The 21,793-nt window shown below is 40.7% G+C and overlaps 1 protein-coding gene across 1 annotated transcript; it reads left to right on the forward strand.

Annotated features, from left to right (window-relative positions):
- The first annotated feature begins 3,204 nt into the window (after positions 1-3,204).
- Positions 3,205-5,612, forward strand: LOC128732342 (uncharacterized). Its single transcript, XM_053825587.1, has 5 exons — positions 3,205-3,227; positions 3,420-3,754; positions 3,820-4,518; positions 5,090-5,161; positions 5,212-5,612. Exons 1-5 carry the CDS (start codon positions 3,205-3,207, stop codon positions 5,610-5,612), a joined length of 1,530 nt encoding a protein of 509 aa, XP_053681562.1.
- Positions 5,613-21,793: the final 16,181 nt, after the last annotated feature.

Consider the following 21,793-nt stretch of genomic DNA (forward strand, 5'->3'; position numbering starts at 1 on the left):
CATGCCAATATATTTGCTAGTTTTAGTAAATTATTATTATTTTATGGTTTTATAAGATTTGTTTCACGTCTGTTTCGCTATCTGTCTCATAAATTTCATCCTGAAGCTCTTGCAAAAGTTTGTTTGCTGCAGGTAACTTCTCTGTATCCTCCTGACCTCTTCTCAGTGGTACCCTTACCACTGCGTCCATTATTTTGAACTATTGTGGTCTGGTATGCCCCGTTTATTTCTTTTGCTGTACGCTTCAGGCTTACCTATGACTTATTGAGAGGAAGTGATAGGCTGGTAGCTGGAGCGAGACAGGTGCCAATCAGGGATGACTTGGTTTATGAACTCCACAATTGCAGAGCACACAAGACCGGCAAGCGTGCTGAGATCTCTCTTATTGAAACTCAGCAACTTTTGAGTAACCTTAATACTCGGCGTTATAAATTTTATGTGATTGTTTGAGCGATTGTACGGCCATCCAGATGGCCATAATTGTTCGGCTCTCCCATTGTTTCAGCTCGCCATTCAGCACACAGTCAGAGATTCCGCAAAATGAACCTGGATCCGTATGTGGAGAGTTAGAGCCACCTTGTGTCACCAGCATTCATTCCGGCAGCATATGCTAACTCTTCCTGTACACTCCTTCGTGCCAGTGTCACTATGCACCGCTTTCATTCCGCTGTTCAAAGGCACATACAAACGAAATACATTATAATTCAACCAGTTCTTATTTCTGGCTTCAAACATACGTTGTGTGTGTTCTATTTGCTTTGTTCCAGCGATTGTAAAATTCTGAACACAATCTCGTAACGTCTTTGTTGAGCCTGTTTTTCTTCGGCACTTTCGGTTTCTAGCAATCGAAATTTTTCAAAAATAAAACCTCAATCAAATGGGCATTTTATCGTAACCGACCACACTGCAATCACACTTCAAATAAATCCTTCCTTGGCATTCTTTACAATCACTCAATTTTACAGCGTCACTAACAACAATTTCCAACTTGTATTCTATTGGAAGTAAGGTATGTATATGTAAACAAACGCGGTGACAACCGTGTTTCTGTGCCACATGTTGCACACTAAACGTAATGGGATATCAAAGCAAGCTGAAATCTCGGCGCAATTTTATTTTTTACGACCGTCTTTTCAGAATAGTGATTCCACTGTGTGTCGGTGATAATGGCAGGCGGTGGCTCTCCACTTTACATAACCCTACGAACGAGTCAGCAGTAACCCCATGGCCTGCTTCGACGATGGTTAGATTTCGAAAAGCGCGACCAATTTACGCCCAATTCTCGATGGCGACGCAATGACGGTTGGGGCTGCACAGAGCGCAGACTCACAGGGTGGCTTGAACGGCAACACTGACGATGAACCTGCAAAAAATGATAACCGCACACAGACTCATACCCGCGCTGTAGCTGCTGCTCGAGTGCACTTTGCGCTGCTGACTGCACTCTTTCCTCAAGCATCATTTTTTGAACTTTGTTAGGTACTTCTTTTTTTTCTCGGTGAGTCTCGACCGACAGTGGGTCTCGACTCAACAAAACATACCGCTGTTGAGTACGTTGTAAAAGCTAGCTTTTTAGTAGCAATTTCCTGGGGCGTTACGTGCCTCTCCCCGCCCCACGGGCGGGTGAGGCTTTCGATAAAACGCATGATCGCAATGAAAAATTGCATCAAAAGCTCCACGCAGCGAGCGCAGCGCATCGCAACGCCGGGATCATGTCGTAAATGTGTTGCAAACGGTTTGCCATTTCTCCACACGTGCACGCGCCCCGCGCGTCGATGACGACGGCGGCGGCGCCGCAGAGCCGTGCGAAAGTGGCGTCAATTTCCCAGCCCAACCGGGTGTTTAGGCTCGCGGGAGGATCCCGCGGAAGGCGTTCGTTTCGGTCGGTTCTAACGCGTAACGTGTGCGATTTTCAATCAAGCGATATTACGCGATGTTGGCGATGTTACGACGACGCAGCGGGCCTCATCGCAGCGCAGCGTAACGTCTGACGCGGAAGGGTGTTCTGGGCTAATCACAGCAGGCGCCCAGGGCGCCAAAGGTTTCATTTTTAAGCCTTTTTTTTGGTTTTCGATTTTTTGCAATAAACTGTTGCCTGCCTGAAAGCTTTTTTTTTCTTTGCGCAGCCCAGACAAGGATGCGTAAAAAATAGTGAATGCATTTCTGAAAGAATGGCAGTGAAAGCAATGCTACTGCAGCAATGTTCGACTTTTTCCTGCCGGTAAAACAAAACAGCTGCATAAAACCTTGCTGTTATGAAGAAACTATGCAAGCAAGATCGTTTTCAAGCTTGAGAGTGTTTTGTACATAATTATGCAAAATTACGAGCTTGCACTCTCGCAACGTCAGTTTATCACCAAAAAAATTATTGTGAGAAATAACCTAATATAAGCCGTTTTCACAACTAATTGGACAGACTAATAAAATTGAGAAATGAGATCGTCCTAGTAAGTAAAACAACTTTCAAACCTGATGCATCACAAGTTTGACTACGAAAGCTAAGCAATGTGAATGAATGTGGATGGATAGAGTGGATATACCTTGGTGAAATCTTAGAGATTGTTACAATACTGCATATATGGCAGCACTGTAAACGTATCATGCAGGATGTTTACGTTTTAGCTGCGTGTTTACACAGTGTCAAAAGAGGAGAGTTGATAGGTAAAAGTTAAAGTACAACTTCACGCAATTCTTCTTCGCAAACTTCTGCGGCAAAGCTGTTAAAAAAACTACTTCTTGTTGATTTAGTATAAATTAAATTAATTACAGTTTGAGCATTACCGAAAAATAAATGCTTACTGCAAAAGCTAGTTCATATGCGAAAAGAGACATTTCGGAAGAAAATCCGAAAGTTATTTAACTAGGCCAGACCAACACAACAGCCTCTAATAATGGCTATACACTCCCCCCACAATTATGGATCACCCACAATTATGGATCACTTTTGCGTTTCAAGTTAAATTACTCAGTTAAACAAACTATTTGACGATTTGTCGCATTTTTGAAACAAAATATACCATGTTAACTAGCTTTTAACACATAAAGCGTCCTTTTTATCTTGAGATTAATGCTTTTTTAATGAGCGTACAATGTTGTCATCGAGAATCTGTCAAAATCTTTGTCGTTTTTCTCAGTCAGCGTAAGCAGTACGTTCCTCGTTCATAAGGTTTCTATGTGATATAATCACCAAATTTCGTGCAGAAAATGGCTCGTACACGTAGATCAAGGTAAGTTCTTTACGATTCAACTAAATGTTGGTGGTTACCAATGATTTTCCTGTAGAAATAAGCAATTTTCAAAGTGATCCATAATATGGACCGAAACAAGGTATTTTTTCACAATTATGGATCACTTTGGTTGCAATGTGAATTTTACAAATTCGAACAACTTTTGACCTGTTACAAACATTATTTAAGCAGAAACGTGAATCGAAACCCCAAACGGAAGCTATACAGTGCTGAGGCTTTGGAAAACGCAGTTTCCGAAGCACGCAGGACAGGTAAGCTGCGCAAGGCGGCAAAACTCTATGATATTCCGTATGCAACGGTTTATCGCTACCTTAAGCATCCTCCAAGGAATGACAGACCTGGACCCTCGACCTTACTGCGACCAGAAGAAGAAGCTCGTTTCGAACAGTGGGCGCTTTACATGGCCCGAGCCGGATTTCCGATAAGCGAGGCTGATTTGACATACACTGTGAAAGACTACGCCGCAAAAAATCGTGAGACGCGTGATTTACCTGCTTCTTTTCCAAGTCAGTCTTACGATTCGAATATTATTTGTATCAAAACAACTTTATTTATGTTCTGATTCTTTTAGGTAAGAATTGGGTTCGCCGTTTTTTGCAAAGACATCCATCAATCAAAAAAAAGTTTACCACAAATCTGTCAAGATCGGGAGCTAATGTAACCGAGAATATCTTGCGAATGTGGTTTTCGGAAATTGAAGACATTTTCGAGGAAGAGGGTATAGACATGTCAATCTTTAATTCCCCAAGTCGAATATTTAACTTCGACGAGTCCGGATTTAGGCTGGTACCAAAATCATTCAAGGCCCTTTGCGATAATAACACTGAAAACACCTACATCGTTAATAACAATTCCGATAAAGAGAGCTATACTAGTCTTTTCGGAGCCAACGCAGCTGGTGAGCTGACTCCGCCTATGATTCTTTTTCCGGGACAAAGAATCAGTCGGGAAATCGCGGAAAGCATTCCCAAAGGCTGGTCAGTAGGTGTTTCCGAAGAAGGATGGCAGACATCTAAAACCTTCTACGAATACATGGTTAATGATTATTATAATTGGTTGCTAAAGTCTAAAATTGAGCTTCCAGTAGTTGTTTTTCTGGATGGCCATAAGAGCCACATCAGTATAGAGTTGATGGAGTTCTGCAAACAACATCAGATAATACTGGCTTCTCTCTACCCCAATTCCACAAGAATTCTCCAACCATTGGATCGATCGTTCTTTGGCCCTTTCAAGAATATTTGGAACAAGGTTCTAAAGAAATTTCAACTGGGTAGTGATTCTGCAAGAGTAACAAAAACGAACTTTGCCAAACTTTTGAAAACGGCTTTGGACAATTTTACAAATTCCAAAGAATGCCTAAAAAATGGCTTTAAGCTCTGTGGACTCTGCCCTTGGAATGTTAACGCGATAAATTTTAATACCTTGCCTACAAATGCCCCGAAAACACTTGAAGATTCTATTGAGGATATACAAGTGGCTGAAAAAACTTCCGATGCATCAACGCAGACAAATGAGAATGGTTTTGAACTCCAACTGCAATATGTTGAACTCGGATTGCAATTCGACCAATTGTCGAGGTTTTTGGATAACTGGAAGAGAGATTATTGGTATGGCCCACTTGATGAACTCGCGTTGTTCAATTTCTGGAAGCTAATCAAAGACAAAGCAGAAGGATTATTTTATACTGAACCACTTCAGCAATCTGAAAGTGTTACTTTGGAATTTGTTGTAAACGACAACGGCGAATGTTCCTGTCTATCGAACACAGACCATGCAGAAAAAGCTGGTAAGCATAATCATATAATTATTTATTCCTTTACTTTTTTATCATTATGACTTAGGTGATGCGAGCAATTCAACACACGACAGTGGTGATTGTCTTGTTGAACCTGAAGCTTCTAGCGCCCACTCAGGTAAATGTTGAAAAATAGATAACTATTCACAATATTTTTATAAAGTATAGATTCTCTAAATCCTGCCTCAAAAGACAATTTGATGGAAAATGTTACAGTGGAGACTACAGGTGCATCCGATACAAATCCTAAAGATCCCTTTGAGGAAGTCCTAGTTTGGCCGAGAATTCGCACTGATGTTCCAAATCAACGCAAACGTCGTGGACAAGAACATGTGCCCTCTGTTTCAACCAGTGACAGGTGGCTGCAGTGGTTTGAAAAAAAGGACATGGAAAAGAAAGAAATCGAAGACGCCAAGAAAGCAAGGATCGCGGAGCGAAAAAACAAGAAAAAACAGAGGGATGAGGAAAAGCTTCTGAAGGCCTCTCTTCAGAAGAACCAACAGAGAAAAGGTCGAGGAAAAGCTAAGCAAAAAGTGGCCTGTTCCGACAAAGTCGCTAATGCAAGTTAAATAATGCTTTGTTTGTTCCATTTCGCGAATTTAATTATCTTACTCAAATCTCGATAAATTCCTGAAAATCTCTATAATAAAGAGAAAAAAAAAAATCTTCCTTTCATCAATTCGTCCCGAAAGCCACACAAGATCAGGGCTTGAAAAGAGAACGCAAATTGACTGTGACTGCGTGAATGCTTACGCTTTCTGCATTCAACTTGCGCTTCAAATACGATCATTTGTTGAATCCAGTCAATCTGTCGCTTGCGAAGACTGTAGTCTATAATCCAGGTGGCCTCTCAAGAGAAGCCAACAGTCGTTCTCTCGCTTTACGTTAATGTTGAAGAATGTAAACTGCTTGCGAGCATAAGGTGATGTATTTTTTCGTTACTCTTTTTGTCTCCAAAATACTTTTAACCCCACAGTAAAAGTTTGTCACCCGGCCTCGGTCCGACACAAGCAAAATGTTCGTTTGAGTCGGACGGCGTCCGACTGGCTTCTTATTCTTCATGCACATGTATTGGTTGTTTTTTTGTGGTATTGAATCATACGAAGCACGACTGCTTTTCGTTAGTGTGGTTTGGTAGTCATTCGCTACTCCAAATGGTTAAGAAAATCTGTTCGATGTAAATGTACGCAAATGTAAAAAAAGATCAGAACATATTCGTTCTGCTGTAAAATCGGACTGAATGAGCATATGACTGGGTATGAGATATGACTGAGCGAACTGCTAGTTGTGTAATGTATAGCGTTCGTATTTCACCACTAAACGGACGGTATGAATCTAAATGCGCGGTAGAAAAAAATGATCGGTTAAAACCCTGCACAAGGTCTTTCATACAGTTGAAACCCGTTATTTGTACGGTATTACATGATTTGAATAAAATTCATTGAGTGAATTCGCTGCCAAAAAGTGTATTTTTATTTTGATCCATAATATGATGAAAATTGTTTCATAATTGTGACCGCTCCCAAAAGTGATCCATAATTGTGTATTTGATGAGTTAGAATATAAGCATGATTTCCATGGAAAACTTGCACTAAATGGGTTTAATAACTGAATCAACTGAAAGATTACATATTTCTGTAACCAAAAACATTTATAAACTGCTTTTAAACAATAGTATGCGCTAGAATTGATTGTTTCAAACTCATACTTCTGCTTAAATGGCCCATAATTGTGGGGGAACTGTAATAGGAAGTTACGAAAATCAATGAGGATTCACTTCAGACTTACTTGTGAGAACACTTGAAAATACTCTAGTAATGGCCAGGTTGCAGAAAATCTTCGCTAAAGATCATTCGAATGTGGAACCAACAGAGGTGGGCACCGCTAACCGAAATTTTAGCTTCGCTAACAGCTAATTCGCTAAATCAAAACGTTAGCTTCGATAACCGCTAACCGCTAAATCAATCAACAATTTAGTGGAAGCTAACGCTAACCGCTAACAGCTAAATTTGTAAGCACTGTAGAATCAACATTACTTAAGCGAAAAGCGCTGATTTCGGCAATAAAAGATAATTTTTGTTTCAAAGGTAGTAATAAAATTTCAAGTTTTTAGTAAAAATCCAATGAAATCAGAATAAAGGGAATTAGCAGGTAGAAAATTTGTAAAAACATATTTTGTTGATAATAATTGTCCTTGGTTGTTGTGAAAATTTTATTGCGTTGATACTTGGCCCAACACTTATGAATTTATTAAACTAGTGATGTTCGAGAAAATTGAAAAATCTCCCTTGATGTTTTCAGTGAATGTAGGAGGCCTCGATTTTTTTTAAATATCGATTTATTTGAGCCCGCGTACAAAAGTAGTCCTCTACGGACTTGAGACAGCAACTTTGTTTACGGAAGTGCACTTGCCGTGTTTGAACGAAAGGTATTGCGAACTATTTTTGGCGGAGTACAAACGGATAGCGGAGAGTGGCATAGGCGTATGCACCATGAGTTGTAGTCATTATTTGGAAAAAGTTGGGAGACTACTGTGGGCCGGTCACATCGCAAGGATACCGAACGATTGTGCAGTAAAATCTGTTTTCTACAAGAGCCCCACTGGCACCAGGAATAGAGGGGCCAAACGAGTTAGATGGCTTGACCAGGTTGAAGCCGACTTGCATGTGCCGAGACGCGTAACGATTTGGAAACGAGTAGCCCAGGACCCATGGGTGACATTGCGATTCTCGTTTCGAGTGATTTTGGTTCGTTTCGACCACGTTAAACGAATGGGCGAAACGAACCAAAATCACTCGAAACGAGAATCGCAATGTCACCCCAGAAGTACAATGGAGAGGAATTCTTGATACGGTAAGAGCCACCCCGGCTCTTGGCTGGTAAAGTACGTACAAAAGTTTGGAATTTGGAACCCTTCAACCGAAGCCTGTGTGATATTTCTCACAAATTTTCCTTCTGCCAAAAAAAAGTTAGCGGTTTATTTAGCGGTACATAAATTTAGCGGAAGCTAACAAAAACGCTAACGGTTATAAAAATTAGCGAAAACGCTAACCGCTAACCAAAATATTAGCTGAGCTAATTAGCTGTTAGCGGATTAGCGGAATTGTGCCCACCTCTGGGAACCAAGGTACCAATTGATGTCTCGATTGAAGTCCCAACACATATCTACACTTACGTCTCTCATTTGATCCCATATAATCCCAAACAGATCTTAAATCAGATCCCCAACTAAGTCCCCAAGCAGATCCAAAGCCAGATTCTAAACAAGCCCCTAAACCAGGTCTTAAGTCATGGCCTCTAACCTCTAACGATGGGGCAACTAAATGACGTGGATCTAGCCGACGACATAGTTTTGCTCGCACAAAACTCTATGCCGGGCCCTGTTATGTTGTCCTTATCAGAGCGTCAGAGTTCTACCTGACGAGACACGGAATGTCGTTCACTAAAACACAGATAAAGCCTCAAGCATAACCGACATGCCTATGCCCGCAGACGGAGGTGTTCCGGCCCTGCGGAGACTCCACGAACCGACTCTGAGATCTCTCTGCTAAAGGCCGGGATGTCATATTTCAAATATGATGGTGATGATGACGAAACTAAAAATGATACATAAATCGATTTTGTTAATGTGCTTTGCCCTGGACATTTGGTACTGCTTGAGTTGTAAAATGTAGTTTAGTGAAGAAGTGGAGATCTCTTCAGCCCCGCCTAACATCGCCCAACAAAAAACAACCATAAATCAGCCAATAGGAAGACAAACCTCAGACCATCAGTGGTTATCAACTTATCAGGGTTCCAACCCCTGGCATTTATGCACTGTACCTAGATAGGTCTACAAAGTAAATTGAGCACAGCATCACCTGGCCGTTCGCGGTAGTCGACAGAAGCTTTAAACCATAGAGTCGCGCCTGCTTCCCAACTCTCGAGAACAAACTGCTAGTGGGTAGTATTTATAATCGGAGTCCGCCGCCAAATCCCAAAAACAGACCGCCAACAAGCACCCCGCTGTCCCCACAGCCTGCACAGATGATTGTTTGCAATTGCGTAATGCAGCCGAATGACCAATCATGTCAACGTTCAGACGTCGAAACGTTTTTTTCTCCCTTCTGAATTGATGAAATTAACTAAAATTTTTAATACAATCATATCTCGTTTACTGCATCAAGCCTATCAGGGACCCCGGGAAAACCCCCCGTTAACCGGGCTAACCTGATAAAGCCAAGAGATGACATAAATAACACTTGAACCACAGACAAACAGACATAACTCTTGAAAGAAAAATCAACAAAAAATATCGTACCTCACATTTAGCCTGAACACTAGCACCATCTATGATCGTCATTCCCAAATATCAAATAGCAACATGGGTATCCCTCGAAGAAGCAAGTATTTTTTATGGGGAATTCCCCTTCTTTCGTCAAAAAGCGCCACTTTGACCAAAACGGAGACATTCCCAACTAAGCCTCAATTTGAAATGACAGTTTAGTCGGTTCGAAGACTGGAAAACGAGTGTTATGTCTGTTTGTCTGTGCTTGAACTATTAGCTATAACCGCTCAGCCCAACCAACGAAAGTGTCTGTCAAAATCGGCGAAAAGCCAGGAGCAACCAACGAAATTTGACTGTATTTTGCTTCTACCTTTCAGCATAGGATCTCTTTACCTCTTCTCACCCTGTCCCTGGTTAGCTTTACCTGAATTTCTTTACTTATCGAGATGACTTTATATCATTCTAGAATACTTTAATAAACATTAACAGAAATCTTGATTTAATTGGGACATCCTCAGAATGAATTATGTAACATATAGATTAAGTTCAACATGAATTTTGGCATCCCCTAATATTTGTATTTTAATCATCAACTAAATTGATTGTATAAGATTTTTCTTCGATATACAATCTGGGGTGACTGCTTTTTATCCCTCAGTAGCATTAAATTCCTAGCCCTCCACTTCATTTAACAGATTTTTAGGAGATTTTTATGAGAATTAAGGATATTCTAGAGTCCGGTTAATTTAGATCTATTAGTTATCAGAGATCCCAATACTGGCGTTATTCAAATTCAGAATGAAGGCACTTTATGAACAGTGCAACAATCACATTTGATAATTTTTATCCTAAATTGTGAATACACAATTGAACGCTAATATATACCCCCCATACAGAATTAAACGTGACCGTTGTTCATTTATTGATTAGTTAAAAGACCCTACACCACGACAAGGTTCAATCTAATAGTAGGGAGGAAGATCTGTAATAAACATCGAGAACAAAAGCGGTCCTAAAATTGACCCTTGCAGTATGTTACGCTAGACAAGTCTGGTGGTATGCCATTCAACGCAACATATTGTGATCGGCCGGACAGATATGAATGCAGGAAATTAATAACACATTTTTTACCGTATCAAGCTTTCGATCCAACGCGCAACGAATATCGTTTTTAATTCTGGTGAGCGCTGTGGTTGTGCTGCAGTGTTTACGGTATCCCGATCAGCATTTGCTACCAGATTTTGCTGAATAAAAGTCCGTAGTATTGCCATCTGTGCTTTTATCGGCGAAGCAAGGGTTGCAATTTCGTTTCAAAATTCAATATATTCAAAATTCAATGTAATATATTTGAGCTAAAATTTGATTATGTTCAGATTTTACCTAATTTTGAAAGGAACTTACAACCCTTCACGCTTTACGCTTCATTTGAACGTTTTTTACAAGAAATTATTACTGTTTTGAATCAAATCAATTCACGGCACATTTGAGACTTAACTTAAATTATTCAAACTTAACTTATTCGCTTATTCTCGACTTCCGTTCTTTATCTTTTGTGTTTGTTTTTCCTTCTTTCATCTTGCATTTTTCTTTGTTTAGTTTGTTTTAGTTTTGTCTTTAATTTCTCGTTTATTTTTTTATTTTTGTTTTCGTTTGTTTTGGCGACAATTTTGGTGACGTTTTCTTGCCGCTAATTTTGTTGTCTTTTCAGCGTCTGTTAGTCGTTTTTCGTTCTTTTCTACTTCTGCTTTTCGTTTTTGGTGGCGTTTTGGTTGCTCTTGGTAGGTCTTTTCATTGTCATTTTATTGCTGTTTTGCTGTCTTATTATCGTCTCCGTTTTTTATTATTTTTTTTTTATATTTTTATTACTTCTTTGGCGTTTTTCAGCGACTTTTCGCAGCATTTTTGTTGTCAATTCACCTGCTTATCATCACACGTCATCATTCCTTCATCTTTTTGTCTTGTTTTTTTTGTCACCTTATCAATGTTTTTTACCGTCTTTTTTCATTTATTTGTTGTCTTTTGTTTCTGTTTGTCAACTTGCGTCGTATTTTTGTAGTCATTTTCCAGTCTTTTTGCCATCGTATTTTCGTCGTTTTTTGGCATTTTTGGCGATATTTTGCACCTTTTATCGTCTTTTTTATTGCGGTTTTGGTATCTTTTCCCTATCATTTTGTCTTTCCTTCTTCGTTCGTTTTCCAATCAGAAATGTTATCTTTCTACTGCCTTCGTTCTTTCGTCTCCTTTTCGGCTTCTTTTTGGCATGTTATTTCGTCTTTTTAACGCCTTTTAGGCGTGTTTATGTCGTTTCTGCCTTGTTTTTTATGTCGATGTTTTGGGGTTTTTTCGTCGTTTTCAAGTAACACTGAAGTCGATTTTTACGCGGTTTTTTTTTCGCGATTTTCGGAATTTAGGCGGTTTTTTACGCGAATTTCAGAATTTACGCGTTTTTTACGCGATTTTCGAAATTTACGTGGTATTTTTACACGAATTTCGGAATTTACGCGGTTTTTTACGCGAATTTTGGATAATAAGCCGTTTTTTACGCGAGTTTCGGAATTTACGCGGTTTTTTTTGACGCGAATTTCGGAATTTACCCGGTTTTTAACGCGAATTTCAGAATTTACGCGGTTTTTAACGCGATTTTCGAAATTTACGTGGTATTTTTACACGAATTTCGGAATTTTCGCGGTTTTTTTACGCGAATTTTGGATAATCTGCCGTTTTTTACGCGAATTTCGGAATTTACGCGGTTTTTTACGCAATTTTCAGAATTTACACGGTTTTTTACGCGAATTTCGGAATTTACGCGGATGTGCTCAGAACGTCTATTTTTTCGCGTAGTGCTATAATCCACAGTTTTTCACGCGAAATTTTGATTTTTTTTACGCGATTTTTGGAATTTACGCGATTTTTTACGCGAATTTCGGAATTTATGCGGGACGTATCCTTCGCGTAAAAAGCGACTTGAGTGTATTTCCTTATTTCTTAATCCATTCTTATACCGTAAAAAGTGTGAATTTGGTAAGTAAAACGGTAATTTTTCCTTCATTGTTCAATACGGTCTAGCAAAAAAGGGCCGACCTGGACCAATGCGATCTCAATTAATTTCGGTGGCCAACATATTACTAAACATCTATACAAAATTTGATTTGCTGCTTTTAAGCAATTTTTAAGTTATAGACATTTGAAAAATGCAGATTTTGTTAGAAAAAATGCCTATAGCTACAGAACTGAAGGAGATAGCGACTTGATTCCTTCAAACAAAATGTGCGTTTTTATTGGATGTGAAAGTGCTCAGAAGGCAAGATTTGCGAGAAATAAACACGAAAGAAGATATTAAGAAAAAACGGATAGTTTAGGTCCGTCCCGTCCAAAAAACTTTAAATTGCTCCATCCTATCAACCACAAGAGATGGGACATTCATTTCTTTAGCAAAGTAATTCAAAATTCTTTTTCAGGATTCGAATGAACGCCTGGCGTTTAAAAAATCCTAATAAACCAATAGCAACAATATTTTTTTTTCCTGTGTGGACTCATCACTGCGACCAGTATAGTTGATCTATTGTGATATCGCCCGGGTGTTTGCAGTATGGCCTGCACTGCATTTCATTTTGCTATAATCGCTATTGTGTATTGTGGGGTTTACCCTTCCTTCAAAGTTTGATCTACTTTACCCACTTATTCCTCACTGCCAGTACTATCCCATATTATAACCATCCTAGGGCTCATTCGTTCCTCTGACCAGTACACTTAACTATAGGAGGGACTTTTGCACCGTCAAGAGGCTTCAGTGGGTAAATATAGAATTCAGCATGAAGGAAAGGTAAATGGCGGGCCTGAAAATAAACCCATGTTAAAGTCACTTGAGACATCGAATGGCTTGATTCTACTAAGATTCGAACCCACGACCACTCGCTTGTCAAAGCAGAGTCGGTAACCTTGCGGCTACGGAGCCCCATAACAACAAAAATTACTTTTGTCCACCAAGATTTGGGTTTCATACCACGGTGCGTCGTGATAAACGTAAAGGAAACACGAAGAGTAACTCTCATTTGTACTTAGGCACTCTCCACATATTGCGCGAGAATTACTACAATAATGACCCGATTTTGTCACCCCCATGATGAATTTAGGTGTGACAAATCGGGTATTTTTTCAATTTTTATTTTTTTGCAGCTAACTTAGAACGAACTACATATATTTCATTCTGATCACTTTTAGGACCTTTCGCACTTCCTTCTACCTCTCTGTGGAAATTTGTCACCTGTTCACAGCACAGGCCCCATAGGTATGAAAACACGCGTTTTTGACCTGCGCCGAAATGGTTGATTATACTAGTTAACTATGTTCAGAGAAATTTCACAGCTTAAAAAGCTCTTTCTTATGGTATGAACGATTCTTTGATTAACCCCCCTAAAAGTAAGATAGAAAATTTATTTTTCAAACAGTAAGAGATAGAGCAAAACAATGTTCTACAAAATTTTTGACAAGATTATTATAAAGAACTTTGCCAAAGCAAGTGACCTTCTAGCTATTATAGTTGTGGAGATAAGAAACAACTTTTGTGGAAACTCCACGATAATCAACACAGTTCTTTTCACAGTGTTGTAACAAATTTGACATGTTTGAAAATGATTTTCAAACTAAGCTTTTGATAAATCAAAAGCGTGACAAAATCGGGTAAAAAACGTGACAAAATCGGGGGTGACAAAATCAGTAGTGCAGTAGAGGAAAATATCGATTTTTGTGTAACCGATTTTGACGTTTTTGTCCGGCCGTGCCGCACTGTGTGCTGCAGTGGTCCAGTTTGTGCCATGGCCTACTGCGGCAGCATACCATTGCCCAAATAGGTTTTTTCCTTATGGCAATAAAACCGATACTGTCAGTCGCTGCTATTGAAATGAATCGACATCGATCGTGTACAGCAAGCATCAGTAAGGGTTTAACGATCTGCCAGCTTTTGCGAAATTTTCACGACCGGCAAAGCAGTGCAGTGGTTGCGCGAACAAACGATGTTGTGCCAGCGCATAACATGGACCTCTCAGGACCTACTGCCTCTGATTGCGATTCGCCACAGGGGATTTGTTCTATGTACTTCCTTACGAAATGATACAGGGCAGAAACACACGCGGAACATGATTCCGAGTGTAATTCCTGACCTATGGATCGAAACTTGCACATAGTCAAGTCACAGTTGATTGGTCAATTGGTTAGAAACATTTCCCTTCCTTACCAATGCGCGATTCTATAAGCGTTTTGCAACGCAGGTTTCCTCTCGAGTTTTCCAACTTTATCGGCTTTGCCGATGTAACAAAAAAAACATGAACCAAAGTTGCCAAACTCGTTTCTTGTGGTCTACTTTGATGCGCGCGGCGCGCGCGTTGTTTGCTGTCAAGTTACGGATTTGAACGCGTTGTTGTTGTTGCTGCTGGAGGTGCCAAATTGCGTTAATTAGCTTCATATTTTGATGTCGATCGGTGCCTCATCATAACTTTACAATGATTGCAAGCAGAGCAAGCACACACAAGCTCTACTTTTCGCTCCGGTTGCCGTCGAATGTGAATGTGGCCCTGAAGATTGTAAACAATGCACCCAATATTGCGCTTTCGCCGTTGGGAAATTTTCCGTATTGATGTTACGTCTGAGAAGTTTCATAAAAAACACTATTGCACAAGCATTCGGGATTGTCCTCCTGGCAGCCAGATTTTCCCGTAGTTTAGTGAGTAAATCAAAGTGAAACTTGTTGGGACTATTCGTTCGCAAGCTTTCAAATACCAGCGTAAAACCGCAGAACGTGGCTCAAGCCAAGACGGCGACTGGGGCTAAACGCCACAGCCGGTCGATCACCGAGCCTTAACTTGTTCGGTCCCCAATCCACCCGTTCTGCATCCCCCGCGCGCGCGCTGAGCGCTCATTTGAAAAACGAACCACTCACCTTGACAACCGACACCGGCCCAGCTGCCGAATGCATAGATTACACCAACAGCAACAACCGCAGTCAGAGCCGACGAGTCGGACAACCGCCAACTGCGATGGCGATGGCGACTGGATTTAGATCCACCTTCGCCTTCACCGCAGCCACCGGCTCCACCACCTCCCCCATCATCCGTTAAATTTTGATATCTTCTTCGGCGGCGGCGATGGCGACGCTCGAACATCAGCTGCAAATCATCCTCCGGCTGGACTTTCATACTCTCCAAACTGCCACTTGTTCGTCGCGCGTCGTAATGAAAGACTTTTTTTTCGTTTGCCTCCGGCAAGCCACGAACCCTCGAAATATCACACACTCGGTCGGACTATAGTCGGACTTTGTTGTTTAGGCTCATCTGGATTGGCCACTTCTCGGTAAAGGGGAACTTCACACAACCACTTACACGTACACACACGCAAACCGATTATCACCGAAAACACTTGTTTATCACTTTCTGAATGGATATAATTTAATTTACGAATCGGATGATTTTCCACTCGTCCGGACAAATTCAGGTGAAGGAGCAACAATTCAGCACACACCGTCAACCGTTTCAATTACCACCCTGAAAACATGCGCAGGGACTTAAAATGTTTCACTTTCCCCCACAGCCACAGCGCTCACCCCAAAAATAAAAGTGCTGCTTGTTGTTGTGCTGTGCAAAATCAGAAGTTTCACCGCCGCCAACCTAATAAGTCTCCTCCTGCGCGGCGCGAAGGAGAAAAAAATCCAACAGAAAAACTGGTTCCCAACAATCGATCGATCCACAACACCACCAACCAACGGCGCGCGCTCGCACAGGCTTCCTGGTCTGCTGACTGCGTATAGTCGCCCCTCTAGAACTAGGCCACTCGACACTCGATTAGCTCCGTTTGCTCCTTCGCGAAATTGCTGTATACATAAGCCTGTTCTAGCTCGAGTGGCTACAGGGGAGCTGAGCTGAGCCAAAATGTCACACACTCACACCACTATCACCACGGCGCGCACGACTAGAAACCACTAGAAGAAGAACACTGTGAAACGCCCAAACGAACGCGAACAGAAACCACGAATTCCGCAAAACCGAACCGCTCCGCTCGGAAGTTGTACGCAAACTGAACCGCCGCCGAGACGCCGATCGTGTTGGTGAATTTTTTCATGTTTTCGGTTCCCCGCTGCGGTCTGCGGATCATGCAAGCAAAGCAAGCAGCTGGCTGGCTCGGAGCTCGGTCGGTATTTGCCATTCACTTTTACGCACGCACAACAACCGACGATCGCGCAGATCGCAGCAAACTGGTTTAGCGAAGCCATGCCGAGCCGCCCGATTGTAACGGCACTTTCATGCAAGTTGGTTTGCGTCCTCGCTGCGCGGCTGAAAGAAACTACGGTAATTAAAGGCTTTTAAATCGGACGATTACCTATAGGAGTTGCTTTTATTTTCCTATTGAAATTGAAGAAAGAATGTGAAGCGAAAGTTTTTTTTAGTTCAGTCAGCTTAACTTCGGCCATTTAAAATGCAGATTCAACCGCTCACGACGGACGGCTAAATAATGGCACTTTTACATCGGATAAAATCCGAAATGAGCCCGAAAGTAATTTAATTTCCAACTTAGATTTAATTGCTCATCAGCTGGTGCTTTCGCCCAACGGCGATTAAGTTATTCGCTGTTCATCTTAATTGGGAATCTCTGGAGGAACAACGATGAGCCCCCCCAAATTGATGACCGTTTGTCTGCCGCATCGGATCCGGGAAGGTCTTGCAGTGCAACAATAACAAAAATGCCAAATCTTCCACGGTACCGGAACGGAAAGACCTAATGAGCAAGGGAATTGAGACCTTTGCTCATGTTTAAACATAAACATGGAAGCTGGTAGCTTACATTTCAACCTACTACTGACTGTTTTTGAATGTTCCCGGCACTGGAATGGGAACCCACCTGTTGTCAATCATAATTAAGCATTAACTTAATTATTTAATTCTTCTGTAGCAGACCGTTTTGCATGGAATTTTCTCTGAGCAGCGAGTGCAGTTCATGGTTTATGCGTCTTTGTCATTCTCTGATCTTCACACTGTAAATAGTCCCCGCCTTTTTTCGTTAGAAATCTCAAAAAAGCTTTGAAGTCCTCGTGGTGTTTCTGAAGCACCAACTTGACGTAACAGTGTACCAGAATCGATCTCAGTGTCTTCCGAAGGAAGAAGTAGGTAGACGTAGAACGTCGATCTGCTTAACTGAAAGCAGCCACGGAGTCAGCGGAGGGAGGGGAGAGGGGGCTTACATTAAAAAAAAATCCAATGTAGAATAACAATACACCAAGCTAAAACTGCACTAGCACAGAACAGAAGTGGAAGTAGAAATCCAAACACGTACATGCTACTTTCTACAGATACTAGCGAACCTGGCGGTAGTGAGTCACTTTTTCCCACGTAAACACACGAACGCATACGAAAGCACACGAAAGTATGTCACATCACATCTGCTAAGCCAGTGATGGCCAAACTACGGCCCGCGGGCCGCATGCGGCCCTTCAAAATGTTTTGTGCGGCCCGCGGACTGATTTGAGAGATGGTGGACTTATGAGTAACTTTTTTGATGACACAGAGGTCACTCAAATCAGTCGTAATACCTCGTGCATTTTGTAGTTCCGAATGCTTTCCAGTTTATTTTTTGTGGTAATTCCCAGAAAATGGTTTTTATTGCCGCATATTTTGCATTTTATTTTGCGCAGGAATAGCCAGAGGAATTTGCGGCCCGCGACATCATGGGGCAATCTCGTTTGGCCCGCACCATGCCTATGCCTGGGCACCCCTGTGCTAAGCGATTGGCAGCGAGCGTTCTGCTTAGGCCTGTGCGAGATTTCGAATAATTTCGTACAATTTCACCTAACCCGAGATATTTCACGAAATTTCGCCAAATTCCAGTTTCGCCAAATTTGAAAATTATTTCGTTGAATTTCGTCACATTTCGTCCGAAATGTCGCGAAACCGAATTTTAAATTTCGTCATTTGCGAGATTTCGCGAAATTTCGAACCGAATTCTAGATAATGAAATAATAACAGTTTGCAAGATTTCTCAAGCAACTTATCAAAAGGTCCAGTATAACCATGAGAGATCCTCTTCGCCTTTGCTCTCTTCAGCTTATTACGAAGAAACAAATGCACTTGAATGCATCTGCATTGCATCAATCGGTTGCTGGCCTCATTAGCTAACTAATCCTTAAGAAATCTTGCGGTTACCTTGCTGATTCTACCATCTACTGATAGTACAAAAAGGGTCAAAAAAATTTCAGTGTTTATTTTTTCAGGTTTTAAAATCAATTTTCTACAACTTACGCTTAGGCATCATTTTGGAGCAACCCTAGTTTCAGGAGATACAATTTTTCAAACATAATACCTATTAAAATAAATACGCCCTTTTTAGAAGTTATTCTTGAGCCTAAATGGTGCCAAATTATTTGGAAAGTGCATGTTTCCTCTTATCAAAAACGTAAGTGACGTTTAGAGTAAACAGTTCAAGTTTTTTCCATTTAGGGGAATGTCGCCGTGGTTGGGCCGCCTTTTTGACATTCGCCCATAACTTCCGTTTCAAAATTTTTTTTTAAAATCTAAATATGTCGTTGGAAAGGTCTAAGAATAAGCTATATTTCTGGAAAATCTTGAGCTGATTGCTTAAAAAATAATAAAGTTATAGACATTTACGTGAAGACAAAAAATGTTGTCATACTTGGGCCACGTTGTACAGATTGGGCCACCGCTCTTAATCTAAGAAATACGTATTGAAAATCTATGTAGAGACATCAAAAGAATGAATTTAGTGAGCAACCCTTATAAGTATAAATATTCTATTTTTAATAACGTCTTTGCGAAATTTTTGGCGACCTTGTAAAATCAATATTACTACAATCGCGTTTTCCGAAGTTTACTACTGCAATGAAAAATCAACAACAATCTAGGTTTTTATTATACTAATTTTGCTTTATTTCATCCCATTTCCAGCGACTGACGTTCTCTAGCGAAAATTACGCTTCTGTGCTTAAAATTATGGTGGCCCAACCATGACTACACAAGTGGCCCGACCTTTACAATAAGCGCTTTTGTGGCATTTACCCCCTTACCCCCTTACGTCCTAACTGGACGGGATTTTTCAATATCCTTCGAATAGAGCCCAACACACTTAATAAATTTTCAATATTTGTTCCTATAATTGCATTTCATGAATCATTTGTTGAAGAAAAGTTAACTGCACCTGCAAAACTTTTTTTGTATTGATTCAATCAGTGAATTCAGTACGCGTGGTTTGAATACACGATTGAAACTCACAATATTGTGAAAAGTTAGCTGTCACAGTAAGAAGTTTTACATTGCTTGTATATACGTATCACGAGTTACTAAAACTGAAAAAATCGTGGTGGCCCGACCATAACAGTGGCCCGACGATAACGGCATTACCCTACCTCTTTCACATGAAACTGCTAAAATTTGAAAATTACAGAAATGTGTTTTGTTCCGCTTTCAGAAAACGGTGAATATCTCAGCGAGATTTAAAGATATGTCCTTACTTCCTTCGGCAAAGTTGTTCGTCATAAAATTTTCCATCTATACAATATAGTTACGTTGCTCTGAGACACTGTTCGATACCCTGTTTTGACGTTAGTTTAAATGAAATTTCGAAAATTTTAAATTTTTCCCGAATTCAATAAATTTTTGTAACCAAATATGACTCCAGACATGCCACCATAACTGTTTTATGAGTGTATCAGATCCCAATGATTGTGAAAAAAATAGTTAAGCACCTTGTTTCATCTATTATAACATTTCTAAAAATATTTTTTTGAATTTACTCCTGAAAAATGCCATTTTTTCATAAAACTCAAATGTGCGACCCCTAAATCGCGGCAACCAATGTTGACGTCATATAGAAGTTTTGTTGTGACACCCTAAGCTATCATTTGAGGGGTGAGTCTCCGGGTTTTCTGACATAGTGCTATTTTGGGACACTCTAGTGGGGAGGGGTCCTAATTCACCATAGAAAATATTCTTGCCCTCGAAAACTTTCACATGCCAAATTTTGTTCCATTTGCTTGATTAGTTCTCGAGTTATGAGGAAATTTGAATTTCATTTGTATGGAAGCCCCCCCTCTTAAAGGGGAGAGGAGTCATAATTCCCCTTCTAAAGAGGAGAGGGGTCTCAATTTACCATAGAATAAATTCTTGTCACCAAAAACACCCACATGCCAAATTTTGTTCTATTTGCTTGATTAGTTCTCGAGTTATGCAGAAATATGTGTGTCATTTGTCATTATGGGAGCCCCCCCTCTTAGTGGGGGGAGGGGTCTCTAACCATCACTAAAACCTTTCCTGGCCCCAAAAACCTCTACGTGCAAATTTTCACGCCGATCGGTTCAGTAGTTTTCGATTCCATAAGGAACATACGGACAGACAGACAGACAGACAGAAATCCTTATTTATAGGTATAGATTCTCTTCACAGTCACCAAAGCTCTGTAACCTTCATTGAACATGAAATATCAACACAAAAACAGGGCCCTACTATGTAAGTCATGTCGAGCAACTCGACTCGAATCAGTCACTGTCGAGTGTAGAGTACGAGAAGAACGGGTAGCATAGCGGCTCAATGCACCACCAAAATAAAACAGCTCGCTCGTCATTTGCTGATGGTTGAGTCACTCACTTTTTAGCGGTTGACTAAGCTGAGTTGCGCAACAAAATCGTGTCGAATGCGACTTACATAATACCAAATGTAGACCAGCCGAGCAAAGCGACATTCGATGTGACAAAATCGGAGTCGAATGGTGGTTCTATGGGAATTTGATACAACAGTAATTTTCTTTATTTTATTTGCTTTATTTTTACAATTCATCTGACTTGTCAGTCTTAATGAACTACGCTATAATAAGCTAGAGCTTGTAATTATTCACTTAAATTTATGCAAAAGTTCACCAAATTCGAAATATTGTTCAACACGACTAAACATTCTAGTGCACGATGCAATCGGTTCATTGCGGCCAAAATCAGTGCGGTGAAAGCGGTTGGTCAGCAGTGAGGATGGTCGCAGAGTCCTTTGTGCTGCGCGAAAATTCACCAGGGATAGTAATTGCGGCGAGTCAATCTCGCCGTGTAACAGTTTTGCCACAAACAAAGCTTGTTGGATGTTCCTACGACGTTCTAAGGCATCTAGACTAAGTAAGCGACAGCGATCCAAATACGGAGTTAGATTTTCCGGATCCCACCAAGGAAAACTACTCAGGGTCAATCTCATGAACTCGTTCTCGCACTCGTTTAATTCGATGGTTCCAATAGAGTTGATGTGGAGTACAAATTAGGCACGCATTTTCGAGAAGCGGACGAACTAAGGAGCAATACAGGGCCTTGAGGCAATGCGGATCTTTAAAATCTCGTCAAATTTTTGCAATAAATCCCAACTGGCGAGTCGCTTTTGAGATCATCTTTGTACGGTGACGATCGAAAGTTAGTTTCGGATCGTGAATCACACCAAGGTCATTCACATGCTCAAC

Source organism: Sabethes cyaneus, chromosome 1, assembly GCF_943734655.1.
Source record: "Sabethes cyaneus chromosome 1, idSabCyanKW18_F2, whole genome shotgun sequence".
NCBI classification, from domain to species: Eukaryota; Metazoa; Arthropoda; class Insecta; order Diptera; family Culicidae; genus Sabethes; species Sabethes cyaneus.